Here is a 15829-nt window from a genome sequence, read left to right on the forward strand (position 1 = left end):
AGGGAGTCAAAATTCGGCACGAGACCGGGACGCATACAGGGCGGATTAACGTTTACACCACAAATGTGATGCGTTCAGATATGTTTTTGACCACATATGTATGTGGTTTTGTGATCCGATCACACAAGTTTTATTCCCCGTTTAGACCTGTATTTAGCGCTGATCATATGTGATTCAATCACCAAAAATCACCATTAACTCATCACTCTAAGGAACATATGATCATGACTTACTATACTTACTAAATAACTAATGACACAAAATAATGTACTACTTGATCAAGACTCCGCGGATAGTATTCTGACAACTACAAATAGACTTGACAAAAAAAAAAGATTACATGTGAAGTTAACTTTTTGGACAGTGCTGTTTATAACTTTATAGGCGCTAAGTGTACTGTACCACGGTAACTTTATAAAATTATTTAGATTTGTGTCCTCTCTACAAGGGCAAGACAGATTCGCATTAATGAGCGCTTACATCCAGTCCCTTATCTGGCTAGTAAACAAAACTCACGTGAAAATACTCTGACGTTTCTCAACAACATGTGGGGTCTGAAACAGACGCCATTTTGACTCCAAAGAAAATCTGAAGCGCCTTTATTTGAACGAATTATTTGATCCAATATGGAGAACAGTCACGCTCAGTTTCACACAGACGTCGTTTGCGTCCCGAATCAGCGCATGCGCATTCGAGTTTAGGTTTTGGCTCAGTGTCATCGGTTGTTTTTATTTCACTAAGCACTTGAGATATGACCGACAGTCCCAGTTTTTAATGTTTAATGTTTTAGTCTTTGCTTGGTCGCATCAAGACATTTTTTAAAACGTGATACCGCGTCTGTTCAATGGGTGCCGTTGAAAGCACCGAAAGGGAAAGGGAACCTTTGCTGGTTCCAGCCCAGCCAGCGATAAACACTTCGCCGGTTTTCAGCAGAGTGTATGGGAGAAGATGGTTTGTTCTCACCATGTTTTCACTGTTGGGTTTCATGCAAGGGCTGGTGTGGAACACCTGGGGACCGATCCAGAACTCAGCCAAACATGTTTTCGAGTTCTCCTCAACGGATATTGCAGTGCTGGTGCTGTGGGGTCCAGTGGGATACCTGCCCTGGCTACTGTTTATGTGGCTGATGGATAAGAAAGGTGAGTTGTTTGGTTCTTATTCCAGACAGTATCATGGCAAAACACTTATTAATGCAGGCAAATTGGGCCCAATTGTACATGCTGATCATATTTAGACAAATCCATTTATGTTTAGGCCAGGGATCATCATCAACTGATGATGCACCTACTCAGATGATTACTTATTTGAATTAAATCTCACATGATTACAAACATTGTGAGTCACAAATTCATGTTGTAAAACAATTGCCATGTCTATACAAAGTGTAATGGTACATTCAAACTTTATAACTGTCCTAGTTTTTGTGTTGTATTTCTTTTTTAATAACAACATAAATTCAACATATACTTGAATGGGGAAAGTGATGATGCATCAAGTACTTTTGGATAGCATTTTGTCAGGCATACAATGTTTAATATGCTTTATGTGGGTTACTTGTGCTTAGCTGAATAACACTACACAGAATGACTCATTTGCAGGTGAAATAAAATAATCATAAAAAAGCTAGCTGATCATGTCACATGTTATACCACAAAACCAGTTCCCTTGCATCATATGACACAAGTTGTCATGTAAGCCTGCTGTCAATAGATGTGTTTTTTGGTATTCATACTTACTTGAACAACTTATTGAGTTGCTAAGGTGTGGGAAATACAGCCTTAGAGTCCCAAATGAAATTGGAAATTGAAATAAAGGGATATATGATGATTAAATGGGAGTTAATTAGATGTCTTAAAATGTATTATAACTGATATTAGCTTATTGACAATTAACAATATACAGTATGCATTATATAACTCTCTGTGATGTTGAGAGGTTTTGGGGTCTGTTGTTATTATTATGCCTATCACAGTGATTAACATATTATCGACCAATTATCAGCTTTGTCCTGTAACTGTGCCTGATCGTTCTGTCTAGTGTCAGTTTCAACAGAAATCTAATTTCTGGTTTCATAATTTGTTTTAGTGTAAATATTGTGTAAAATACATGTACATTTAAATTCAAGTTTGTGTACACCATCTTATTTGGTATAATTAATTTGTATTAGCCTATATATAAAGGCTAATCTGCTGTAGATATTGACCTTGGTTATTAATTAACCTTGATTCCTGAAATGTGAATTTTATAAGAAAAAAGTTCACATTAAACAATTAATGTCTGACAAATGTGATTTTTGTTTTCTACTCGATTTGCTCATAGAGTTATATTTCTAAATGTATTAATTTCTCAAGGTAACTTAAAAAAATGCTTTCAATTTGTGCAACATGTAGCCATATCATTACCACACTGATTTAAATAATGATTCATAAGTTTCATATTTTAAGGAACACACACATTATGAAATGTCAGTTCCTTTTTCTGCTAGTTAATAAACTTCACATGAGATCTGGAAGCTTTGATTATTGTCTTTATTATAACCTGCATTATTTTTTATCATTGGGGTAATGACTCTAAAATAGAATTTCACAGAACATAAAACTGGTGGAATGGCTGTTGTATCACCCTGAAGGGGTTTATTTTGCGATAGCTACAGATTGACTGTACATTATCCCACTTATTACATTGCTTCTTATCAAATAAGTATATAAAATGTTGTTTTGAGTTTAAATTGTTTTACTAATTTGCTGAGAAATATACCACAGATGATAAAATAAACTTGCAGCCTATGTTTCATTTCAGGTTTAGTGGAAATGTAACAAGCAAAATCTTCCAACTACATTTTTGCTCTTTATCTTGAATGGCAGCATTTCACCTTCCCTTTTATTCTCAACACGGAGGTGATTGCCACAGGCTGTAAAAACCATGTCTGCCAAAAAGCACGGGCCACAGTTTCTATATTAAACTCAAAGTTTTTTTTTTACTTCAAGTTTCTGATTTGATGCACAAATCCAGTGAAAATCATACAGTGGAAAGAGCTTAAATATGCCCCCTGGAAATTCATTGATTTTTTCACCCAATACATCATATTAATTCTTGGTTGAAAACTGAATGGTAAACCCATATTCTTTAAAAGTGATGTAATTATTTAGTTGTTAAAATGCTTTCTCCCACCCCAATTTAATACACAGAGACAACTATAACTGAGCCATTCATACAATTATTTCACCAAAGAGGTTTAAAAGTATGTCTCTGCGCTGCTATGAGAAAATGGTTGTTTTAGAACCCCAACTAGTGCTGCAGAAATTACACACTTTTCCTTTATTTTGTTTAACTAATAAGCTAGAAGACAGGACTGCATAATGTACTGGTATAATGGGGGTAGAACAAGATATTCTATCTTTATAAAATCTCTTCTTTCCTTCCTCTCCATCTTGTGCCAAAGGTTTGCGAGCGTCTCTGCTGCTGTCAGCGTTCTTCATGGTGCTGGGCGCAGTGTTAAGATGTGTACCCCTCAGAGACCTGCAGTATAGACGTTGGTAAGACTCCGCTATATATCAGCTTTTCAGCAAAAACTTTTGGATTAGGCTATTACTGCATACAGGTTCCTGGTAAATTGTGTAATAATACAATTATTATGCAATAATAGAATATACTTCAAACATCTTGCATTGCCCAACAAGCATTTGTTACATACTAAATCTAAAAGATAGAGGAAAGATGTATTTGAGGACTCTTTCTTGAATATGTTTTGCACAAAATCAACTAAAATCATCATTAATCATCATTGCTAAAGATTCTATTAGTGTTGTAGCATTAATGTGCACAGTGTTGGCAACAAAGGCACTTTAGACTGGTGTGACATATTATTGACAATTTTAGTTAGAAGAAACATTTCTTTCCCTGACTGTTTTAAGTACTAAATTTGCACATCGCAAACAGTATTGGCAGTCTGAGTTGGATGTTTTGTTTCCCAATTATATAATTGTATGGTTATGGCTTTTGAGATATAGTACAATGCTGTAGATATTGAAATATGTCTGAAATTATCTGCCCACACATATGCCATGTATGAAGAATACAATAATCTTTTCTTCAATGGTTGCACAGCTTTGCTACTCTTTTTAACCCCCAAAGACTTCTGCAACAGAGTTGAACGGTTTTAAAAATGTGACCTTTTTATTTGCTTTAATACATATTGGTGGAACACTCTAACAGGATTGTGGCGCACTGTTCGCATTAGATTAGGAGTCTTTTACCTGAAAAATTGAATGTTTCCGTCCTCTATTGTGCTTTGTGTCCTCTTTTCTCGCACTCTTTCTTATCTCTCTAAGCCTTTTCACTTGCACATGAATAACATCAGCGCATAAAGAAATAGCTATAGGAAACTTCTCATTGCAGCCATTGCAGTTTTGAGAAAAGGAAACAAACCCTGTTATTTTATTTATTATTTATCAAATTTTTCTAACAAGAACATATGATAGTTGTTCATGTTGGTAATTTGACTAGCTGTTTTATATATTTATTTTCACACATGATGTAAAGCTACATTATAACACTACTTTGGGATAAATCTTGTGGGTTCATTATATTTAGAGAATGGGTTTTCTGATTGTGGGCTTCTGAAAATACACTATTCATGCAGATGTGCTCTCTTAACTGTGTAATTGGCTGTCATAACACTTTTTTATTAAAACATTATTGTACATTGGAAGTGTATTGGTAGAAGGGCTGGTGAAATGAACTTTGTTACTGGAATAGTATGGAATCAAAGGACTTTTCAAACTTTGCTCAAGTTTCAGTTTTTCTCATAGATATGTTTATTTTTTTATGTTTGCTTATTAAGTTAATTAATGGATTAAAATAAGACTAATTCGCTTTGGTTTGAGAGCTCCCACGATTCTAGAACAGACAGAAATGTGTTCGTTCACCTTATCAGTTATATACTGTGTTCTAGAGTGCATTTGCTTGATGTAAAACAAGTAAAGCTTTTTAGAAATGTTGCATGAGAGAAACCGCAGAGGATATGTTCATTGTTATATATTTATATATTCTCCAAGAAGCACATTGAAACAAATGTTCACTGCAAGCAGTCATCACAAAGTGACTGTTAATATAATAGCTGATTTCAGCAAAATGGCACTTTATGTGTCATGTCTATTAAATGAGTGATCTCTATATTGTGTTTAACATTTTGAAGGCCAGATGCAGCTTATACACACTTTATATGTACTTCGCAACAACACACTAAAACAGGGTACCCACGCATCCTGGAAAACCTGGAATTTTGCAATGCAGTTTTCCTGTCATGGAAAAGTTATGGAAAATTAGAAAAATACCTAAATGTTATGGAATATAAATATTTAAGTATAATAGAACTGTTCAACTGTGTTTCTAAGAAGTTTTTCGTTACATGTACAAAAACATTAAAAAAAATTGGGACTCAGAATAGGAGTCAAATACACATTTGTTTAGTTTTGTAACTGCCTGCGGCTGCACATTGTGGAACAACGTCAATGGTTAACTGTAGTGAACAAATACTTCATATACTTTCTCTGGTTATCTGCTGTAATTTCTGCTTTTCTCTGACAAAATAGTTGAAGCATTGATATAGCACAAAATAGGGATGCACCAATATAATTTTTTCTCTACATGTCCGTTGTTATTGTTTTCATAATCAGCTTACAATATCTATTCCTCACTGTTTGGAATTAATTGGGGTCCTCTTTTAAATGAAAAGAAACCCAAACCTCTAACTACACATTATTTCAATGTAAATGAATAGCCTATTAAGAAAAACATTATTGTTATAGTCTACTGGATAATGTAGCATCAAAATTGTTTAAATGGTTCAAATCTCTTTTTTTTTTTGTTGTTGTTGTTGTCTACTTTAGTTGTTATAGGATATAAGTCCACTTTTCATTCACAGTTATTTTTTGGAACCCATTCAATAGTGTTGTAATTTGTAATGGCCTAAGGCTAAAGCACTAAACTGTTAAGCAAAAGGTCGCTGGTTCGATCCCCACAGCCACCACCATTGTGTCCTTGAGCAAGGCACTTAACTCCAGGTTGCTCCGGGGGGATTGTCCCTGTATTAAGTGCACTGTAAGTCGCTTTGTATAAAAGCACCTGCCAAATGTAGAAATGTAAATGTAGAATACATTGTTATTATTAGTGACTTTTAGAATTAACAAAAATATAACATTAATATATTTCAGCCGTGAACCTTTAAATTTAAAACTCTCTGGCTTTTATTTTGATGGTTGGAACATTCTAGGAAGTCATGTAAATGTCTGTATGTTGGCTTGTCCATAGATTAATTTGCTGGTAAATTCTGGTAAAATGCGTGAACCAAACTATTACCAAACTATTGAACATCTACATCTGAAGTGTTGTTAGTGAGTAGTGCTCATGTATGAAAATAGCAGCGAGCTTTGAGGGGTTCAAAATAGCCGCTCTGATATGTGTTAACAGAGCAGCACCATTCACTAAAACGAACTTTGCATGCATACATACTGCATATTTACTTAACACAGCCTTTTGCGATTCACAAAGCTATCGCAAGTCTTTTATGTCATTTTTTTGAGCTTGACAGTAACGAACATGACTAACACACATGATCGGATTTGGATCGTGCTTGTGAAACCCGTACCCGGTCCACTTAAAAACGTCAGTATTGGTTACATATGTAGTATGTGGAAAACACGGACTGAATTGACTTTGAAGTGCGCAGCACATACAGGCTATGTATTTATTTAATTACATGTGCAGTGATTAATAATCACACTGTGGCAGTGTTAATTTATGTTAAATGTTACACTTGTTGGGCATATTAAGTTTCCTTGAAACGTCCTTGAAAAAAGAGTGAGAACCCAGTTTAGTAGACTTTTTTCCTTCTTTGTAAAAATAATGGGCAAATCTCACATTGAGTTTACTGGAAATGTGTATGTGTATATACTGTATGCTCAATTGTAGAGGTACACCTGGTGTGAAAATAACACAGGACTGTTTAGGACTGATTCACAGACCTCATGATTCACAGTGCCGGAGTCATCAGATACTTGCATAAGCAGTAAAACTTGGGTTTATGGAGAGCTATTAAAAACCTTTGGTTCAGCTAGGGTGGCAGATACCTAAAAGGTGTTAGGATGTAGGAGGTCATACACGTCATGCAATATGACCCTGTGACTTCAGCATCTTCTCTCCCTTGTTCTGTGAATAGAATGAAGAGGGGAATATCAAAACTACCACTAGGTGTCAGCACCTGCATTAAAAAAGTGTGAAAGGATTCTGATTAAAGAGATGTGCATCTGACATAGCAAGTGACGCATTGTGGGCCATTCGGATCTAAAAAAGCTACTTTCCAGGGTTTAAGCCAGAAGCTATACAATCAGGCTGTATTTAATTGCAATTTTTTTTTACAGCTTATTATGGAAGCATGTTTTTGCTTTGGGAATACCATGGGAAACAATTCAAATCAGTCCTGTTGAAGTATTTCTCAAAATATTTGTAAAATATTTGAATTTTTACAAAAGTTGCTCTTAATAACATAAATCTTTATTAGATCAAACATGGCCCAACAATAAAGACACATTCTGCATTTCATGTGCATTTTTCTATGTTGTTGAATTTCCTTTTGAAACGATGATTGAGCAGGACATATTGAAGGCATAGTCAAGACTCAAGGCTTTAGTTTATGTGACAGCCATAAACCATGATTTTCGACATGCTAGATGTTGCAGGTGGTACTAGGGGGAGGGAGATTCAGAGAGCATTTGATTGGACAGAAATATGTGTCATCAATATGTTTGTTCTGTTTTCGTGGAAGCCACAAAAATGTCCCCAAAATAAAAAATGTGAGGGCAAAAACGCCCTCATCATGACTTATTCTGTTGTTGTTTTTTATTTGCAACATCTGATTTCTTAATATTCTGTTATAGTCCTAGTTGTATATATTATGGCATAAAGTATGAGTTGATTTTGATTGCATTCTTAGGTTGAGAAATAAAAAATTCAGAGACATGAGTTCTGGTCCCATGAAAACCAGTATGTAATTGTGTTGCATTTGGAGGTTACATTATCCCTCCAAAATTACATTTTTACTCCACCGGCGGGTAGGTTTAGGGTTGGTGTTTTGGTTAGGGTGTATGGTTAATAAAAGAAAATGTGTTCCTGTTGACTGTATAACATAATTTACAACTAAAAATGCAACACTGGGGGCAGTGGTTTGAATTTCCATTATCACAGACCGATTTCAGCAGCAGAAATTTTGACCTACTGTTGCCATATTCACATGTGACAAGTATTGTTATTGAGCTGGCTGACATAGTTGAGGTTTTGTTGAAATTGCAAGAATAACTTATGATTGTCTTAAAGCATCAGTTAGAATAGGTTAAATTACAATACAAACAATTCATATTTTGCACAGTGTACCATCATTTTCATGCAAACGTTTATGAATGTATTACTGTCTTAGGGTTACATTAGCTTTACTTGTTTAAAATGTTTTTATTAAATGATTTGTGTTACACAGTGGAAAGTTTTGTTGTGCAAGTAGAAATCGACCAGGCCTGCTGAAAAAAACATTCCTTATTGTTGTACCCCTGTGAAGGCTTTGGTTTGTTGTCAGAAGGCCTATTTTACTGCAATCATGGCAGATGGATGAAGAAAATCAATTTTTGTACAATCCTGTGTGATTACAAATGCTAATGATTGTTCTCAAATCAACAGCCATTGTGACCGTCAGAGCTGATGTATTCCAATAGAAAGCAAGGACTGATTGAGGGCTGCTCCTGTGTGTTTGTCAAATTTATGATTGTTGTCTTTGCCTTGACGAGTCACTAAGGCTGCATTTACACTTGTCAACCTACTCCGATTTTTTATTTTCACTGATGTCTAGCACAGATCAGATCTTGTTGCTTGCATATAAACGGAAAAAACACTTATGAGATTGGATTTTTACGCATCAAATCTGAGCCAAATGTGAAATGGGAATTCTTACGTGTAAAAAAGTCTTGCCTTTGTGAGTAGTCCTCTCTTTTGAAGAATTAATTGTAGGCTATTCTTGTGATGTTAATAGAAGAACAATGGCATGTGAAATAGTGGCATGCTCTTTGCCTTTCATTTTAATCACTTATTAGGACTACTACTAGAAAAGAGCAGAGCATTTTGGCCGGTAAATAATGTAAACATTTGGTTATGTCGTAAGTAAATGTGAAAGGGCAAGACCAAAAAAATTGGATATGGTGAAATGATTGGATGTGTGCATTAAGCCTTGCCGTGTAAATGCCTTGGTTAGATCTATAGTCCAGTGGTGCATATTGCAGTGGTAAAATGGTTTATATGACATCAGAGTCAAATAAATCAAGAATTAGCTTCACTGACTATGTTCCTTCCTTGCAAGCCAAACTGAACAAAATATTCAGGTAGCCCTTGAGTAAATAAACATAAGCACACATTTACTTCAAATCTGCAACATGTTTTAAAGTCCCTCTTGTCCCTCTTTTATTCTAGGTTTGTTCCTATTTTTAACTTTTAGCATGATTAGACTCTTTTGGTCAGTATAAAGCAATCCATTTATAATGTTATTCAGTTACTTTTTGCTCTGATTTAAGTTAGGTACCAATCATGCAGGCTATATAATTTGCATTCAAATTCTGTTAGGCGAGCAGTTTCATTAGAAAGCACAGAGACTCCTCCCTGACATTGTCCTTGCCAGATCAATGCTAGATGAGAATCATCTAACGCTAAATCACCACCCCTCCCCTGCCCTCACGTTTCTGCATGTGCAAGACTCATTGCTCCTTTTTCATCTCTCACTTTATTTCAGATTTATGGTTACCACATTATCTGATCATCATCCGAGGAAAGATTGCATGGAGGGTCACACGGGACACTTTTGCAAGTTTTTATACTTAAAAGGATAGTTCACCCAAAAATGAAAGAATGAATATGTTTAATGCAAAACAAAAAGCAAAGATGTTTAAATGAATATCTTAGGCTGTCTTTTCTATCCAATGTCAGTGGATAGCACCTCACTTAGCTTAAAAATACCTAAAAGTATCATAAAGATTTTCAATGTGGCTTGTGCGTCATATTCAAAGTCTTCTGAAGACAAGAAGAAGAAACAATCGGATGCTTTAAGTAAACTTCCATTGTTAATATTGTAACCATAAATATGTATTGTGTAGAAACCTATATTATCATTGCTAGGTTGCAGGCATTTCAGCATTGTGCCTAACAACACAATTTAGCTGACTATATTTTGGCCCTCTTGTACCTTATTGCTTAATTAAAATAAGCCACCAGAATCAATTCAGAATGGAATTCATCTAATGGGCAATCTCTGTAGTCATTTGCTTTTCACCACATTTAGTGTCAGTTTTGCATTGTTTCCAACAGTAATTGACAATGACCTTAAAGTTATAATGCTCGGCTTTAGGTTTAGGATTTAGAATCATCTGTGATCCAATTATGAGCGATGTGAGGTGTATCACAATGATGTTGCAATCAATTCAAATGTAAACCGCTTCTACTTATTTAGGAAAAAAATCCTAGAGTGTATTCTAGCATGTTTCAAACAGGAATAATCGCACAGGCTTTAGCATGAAAACAGTGTCACAGAGGCCAATCAAGTAATGTGCTATTCGAATGCATGAACAGCTTTCTGCAGAAACATGTTGACTTGCAGTACTAGAACAAAAGGGAAAGAATTAGTGGAGAGAGATTTACTTACAAGATTTGGCTGAAGAGAGCATTGGAAAATATTATTTTGTCATAGGGTGAAAACTGCAATCTTGGATCTCTTAGGGTGATGTGTTTGTCCTCAGTGATCGATTAATTGCTTATGCAATTAATTTTGGCCTACAAAGAACTTTTGACATTATCAGAAAATGTGGGTTACAGTCCTTGTTGTCTAATATGACCGAGAGGCTGAGACGTAAAAATGTTGAAAGTAGCTTGACTGTATGAAATAAAGGTCTTGTTAATTAAGATGTTATTATAGAGATGCAGTATAAAAATCTTGTTAAATAAGATTTCAAAATTGCCTTGAGTTTAAACTAAAGACTGAGTGGTATACAAATGCCCTCTTTCAAACAGACTCTAGTCACTCTTCTTTTTTTCCCCCAGGCAAAATATTGCTTTTGAATATTAGTGCAAGATCTTGCTTTGGAATGTTGTGCAGTTCCACTCCAATTGTGTGTCAAAAAGGATGTCAGAACATTACATGATTAATTATGTTAAACAACTAGCTAACAATGTCATTGTGACCAAAGTCTATATCATCCATAGCCAGTGTTTGGGAGTAATGGAATACATGTAACGGGATTAAAATACAAAATATTAGTAACTGTATTCCACTACAGTTACAATTTAAATAATTGGTAATTATAATAGTTACATTCAAAAATATTTTGATTACTTTAGAGATTACTTTGTCCTTTTGTTTAATTTAATTTAGTCCTTTCAAATGGAAAACATTTATTCATATAAATGATGCGATCCAAAGTGCATTTGAACAGCGGTGAAACACTTTCTTATACGAGGAGACAGAGAAGTAAGTTTGAAGTAAATTTGGAGAAGAAGACATGAAAATAAATTGTGTAAATTTTCAGCTTTACACTAAGGTAAAATGCTATTTCTAGCCATTTTGCATGCAAATGTTACCAGGCACAATCATATTTTTTTATCAAGAAAATTCACGTTGGATCATAATAAAATTTTTCTAGTAATACCTTTGATATTAGGGCAAATATCTTATTCTTGATAATCAGTTTTTGTATTGTTTTCCTGTAAAAATATAAAAAAATCTTTAAAACAAGATCAATTTGATTAATCTTGTTTTAGAAAAAACACTGCATAAGATATTCAGGTTTTTCAGAGAATGTATTTTTAACATGTGTATTTTGTCTTAATGTACTGGCAGGGTTTTTATAGTCAAAATAAGTGAAAAAATCTACCAGTGCTGAAGAAGTAATCCAAAGTATTTATAATATGTTACTGACCTTGAGTAATCTAACAGAATACATTACAAATGACAGTTTACAGCATGTATTCTGTAATCTGTAGTGGAATACATTTCAAAAGTAACCCTCCCAACCCTGTCTATAGTGGACATAAAAGCAGCACAGTTTGCCTTGTCTTTTACTAGGGATGCACCAATCTGATACCTGGATCGGTATCGGATCTGACGAGACCAACCGAATCCGATACTGTGTGTTAGTCATGTTCGTTCCTGCCAAGCTTAAAAAATGACATAAAAGAACCATAAAAACACCATTGAAGTAGTTCATATGACTCGTGCATTTTATTCAAAGCCACTTGAAGATGTGTGATGGCTCTGTGAATCACAAAAGGCTGTGTTTAATAAGATAATATGTAATATGCCTGTGCAGCGCCAGCACATTTTTGAATGGCGCTGCTCTGTTTGCACACACACTCATGGCTATTTTAGACTTAACGTGTTGCGCAACATTTGAGCACTACTCACGATCATCTCAGATGTAGATGCTCAATAGTTCGGTTCACTTATAGTATGCATATAGAACGGCAACAGAGGAAGTGAACTAAACTACTGTGAACTTGCTTACAAACAGACACTTACAGGACTTCCTGGAGAGTTCAGAATGCCAAAATAAAAGGTGGAAGTTTTTAAAGTTAAAGGTGCATAATTTAAATATATTACTATTGTATTTAAAATTCTAAAAGTCAATAATAATAATAAATTAAAATTGTAAAACAAAAAAATACATAGTTTACAAATTACAACAATATTTATGTTAATTGGTTCCAAAAAATAACTGCGAATGAAAAGTGAACTGATATCTTACAACTAAATTGAACAAAAAAGAGATCGGAATCCTTTAAAGTCCAGATACAAATTGTATGTTTTTTTGCCAAAAAAAAGTTAAGTCTTATTTTCTACTGAACACTTATACTGGAATTACTGTTAATTTTGCTGCAGCATTATCCAGTAGTTAACAATAAAGTTTTCTTAATAGTTTGTACATTTACAGTGAGGAAAATAAGTATTTGAACACCCTGCTATTTTGCAAGTTCTCCCACTTAGAAATCATGGAGGGGTCTGAAATTGTCATCGTAGATGCATGTCCACTGTGAGAGACATAATGTAAAAAAAAAAATCCAGAATTCACAATGTATGATTTTTTAACTATTTATTTGTATGATACAGCTGCAAATAAGTATTTGAACACCTGTCTATCAGCTAGAATTCTGACCCTCAAAGACCTGTTAGTCTGCCTTTAAAATGTCCACCTCCACTCCATTTATTATCCTAAATTAGATGCACCTATTTGAGGTCGTTAGGTGCATAAAGACACCTGTCCACCCCATACAATCAGTAAGAATCCAACTACTAACATGGCTAAGACCAAAGAGCTGTCCAAAGACACTAGAGACAAAATTGTACACCTCCACAAGGCTGGAAAGGGCTACGGGGAAATTGCCAAGCAGCTTGGTGAAAAAAGGTCCACTGTTGGAGCAATCATTAGAAAATGGAAGAAGCTAAACATGACATGTCAATCTCCCTCGGACTGGGGCTCCATGCAAGATCTCACCTCGTGGGGTCTCAATGATCCTAAGAAAGGTGAGAAATCAGCCCAGAACTACACGGGAGGGGCTGGTCAATGACCTGAAAAGAGCTGGGACCACCGCTTCCAAGGTTACTGTTGGTAATACACTAAGACGCCATGGTTTGAAATCATGCATGGCACGGAAGGTTCCCCTGCTTAAACCAGCACATGTCAAGGCCCGTCTTAAGTTTGCCAATGACCATTTGGATGATCCAGAGGAGTCATGGGAGAAAGTCATGTGGATCAGATGAGACCAAAATAGAACTTTTTGGTCATAATTCCACTAACCGTGTTTGGAGGAAGAAGAATGATGAGTACCATCCCAAGAACACCATCCCTACTGTGAAGCATGGGGGTGGTAGCATCATGCTTTGGGGGTGTTTTTCTGCACATGGGACAGGGCTGACTGCACTGTATTAAGGAGAGGATGACCGGGCCATGTATTACGAGATTTTGGGGAACAACCTCCTTCCCTCAGTTAGAGCATTGAAGATGGGTCGAGGCTGGGTCTTCCAACATGACAATGACCCAAAGCACACAGCCAGGATAACCAAGGAGTGGCTCTGTAAGAAGCATATCAAGGTTCTGGCGTGGCCTAGCCAGTCTCCAGACCTAAACCCAATAGAGAATCTTTGGAGGGAGCTCAAACTCCGTGTTTCTCAGCGACAGCCCAGAAACCTGACTGATCTAGAGAAGATCTGTGTGGAGGAGTGGGCCAAAATCCCTCCTGCAGTGTGTGCAAACCTGGTGAAAAACTACAGGAAACGCTTTGACCTCTGTAATTGCAAACAAAGGCTACTGTACCAAATATTAACATTGATTTTCTCTAGGTGTTCAAATACTTATTTGCAGCTGTATCATACAAATAAATAGTTAAAAAATCATACATTGTGATTTCTGGATTTTTTTTAGATTATGTCTCTCACAGTGGACATGCACCTACTGATGACAATTTCAGACCCCTCCATGATTTCTAAGTGGGAGAACTTGCAAAATAGCAGGGTGTTCAAATACTTATTTTCCTCACTGTATACTGAAATAATGTGTAGGTAAAGGTTTGTTTCTTTACTTATAATTAGCATAACTCAGTGAGGTATAGATATTCTAAACTGATTATGAAAAAAAAACCCCACACTGGTATCGGATCGGTATCGGCCAATACTGAAATTTCAGATATCGGATCGGAATGAGTGATATCGGTACATCCCTATCTTTTGCCCAAGATCTCACTTGGTTCATGTCATAGAATTTCTTTTTTCTTGTCGATCACTCAGATGGACACTCCGGTTCTCTGCGCAAAGGTGTCCTCTGCCCAGATCTGGCGTCTGAGGCCATCATGTAGTGGGCAGGACTGCAGTAGATGTTCTGTTGTCATGCTGCCTGTCTGACAGGGACACTGGTCTGACTAGCCAATTCTGATCTTGGTGAATAGGTGGTGGTTAATTCGGTTGTGGCCTGTCCTCAGCCTGAATATGAGAACTTGCTCTGCCCTTGAGAGCAGGTAGCAGGGGTCATTTCGGTTATATAGTGGGTGCTGCTTTGCCTTGATGATGGTCTTGGCTCCTTTGTAGGTGGTTGACCTGTCACTCTGTTCCTTTGTAGTGCCTTCCTTTGCCAGAGTGTCTGCGGCTTCATTGCCTAGTATGTTTCAGTGAGAGGGAACCCATTGCAGCACGACTGTATGGGCTCTGCACAGGGTGGTCAAGGCAGACGACAGGTCGTTCAGTTCTTTGTCTCTGGCAGTATATAAAGGTCTGTAGGACTGACTTTGCGTCGCTGAAGAACACAACATTGTTAAAGGAGAATGGACTGCTCGATGTGGGCTGCACCTGTCTTGAGTGCTACTGCTTCAGCCTTGAAGTTGGTGGAGTAGAGGCCAGCGGCGAGGGAGATGGGCTCTTCTCTACCTCCTGGGTACCTGATGTAGATTCCGGCACCACCACTTCTGACAGCCTGATCAACAGACCCATCAGTGAAAACATGAGTCCAGTTGTGTTGGGGGTAGGAGTTGTGGATATGTTCCATGCTAAGGGACTTCTTTTCAGCATCGCTCAGAGAGTATTTCTTGCCAATACCAGGAACACTGCAGTGTATCTGGGGTCTTCCATCATCACTCCAGCCTGGGTTCTCAAGATACTGGGGGATATCTTTAGGTTCATGTACTGGATACCTTGGTGTCTCCTTTCCAAGTCTCTTGTCTGGTGGATGAAACTTCCTCTCTTCAGTCTTCCTTTTGTTGG

General features: G+C 36.5%; 1 protein-coding gene across 1 annotated transcript in view; it reads left to right on the forward strand.

Moving 5' to 3' along the window:
* The first annotated feature begins 708 nt into the window (after positions 1-708).
* The window catches only part of LOC127658543 (solute carrier family 49 member 4-like), a 60383-nt gene continuing 45262 nt past the window's right edge, over positions 709-15829 (forward strand). Inside the window, exons 1-2 of the mRNA XM_052147890.1 lie at positions 709-1139; positions 3443-3536. Coding sequence (XP_052003850.1) covers positions 845-1139; positions 3443-3536 — 389 coding nt within the window. The 5' untranslated portion in view covers positions 709-844. The remainder of the gene's footprint in view (positions 1140-3442; positions 3537-15829) is intronic.

Source organism: Xyrauchen texanus, chromosome 18, assembly GCF_025860055.1.
Source record: "Xyrauchen texanus isolate HMW12.3.18 chromosome 18, RBS_HiC_50CHRs, whole genome shotgun sequence".
In the NCBI taxonomy this organism is placed as follows: domain Eukaryota; kingdom Metazoa; phylum Chordata; class Actinopteri; order Cypriniformes; family Catostomidae; genus Xyrauchen; species Xyrauchen texanus.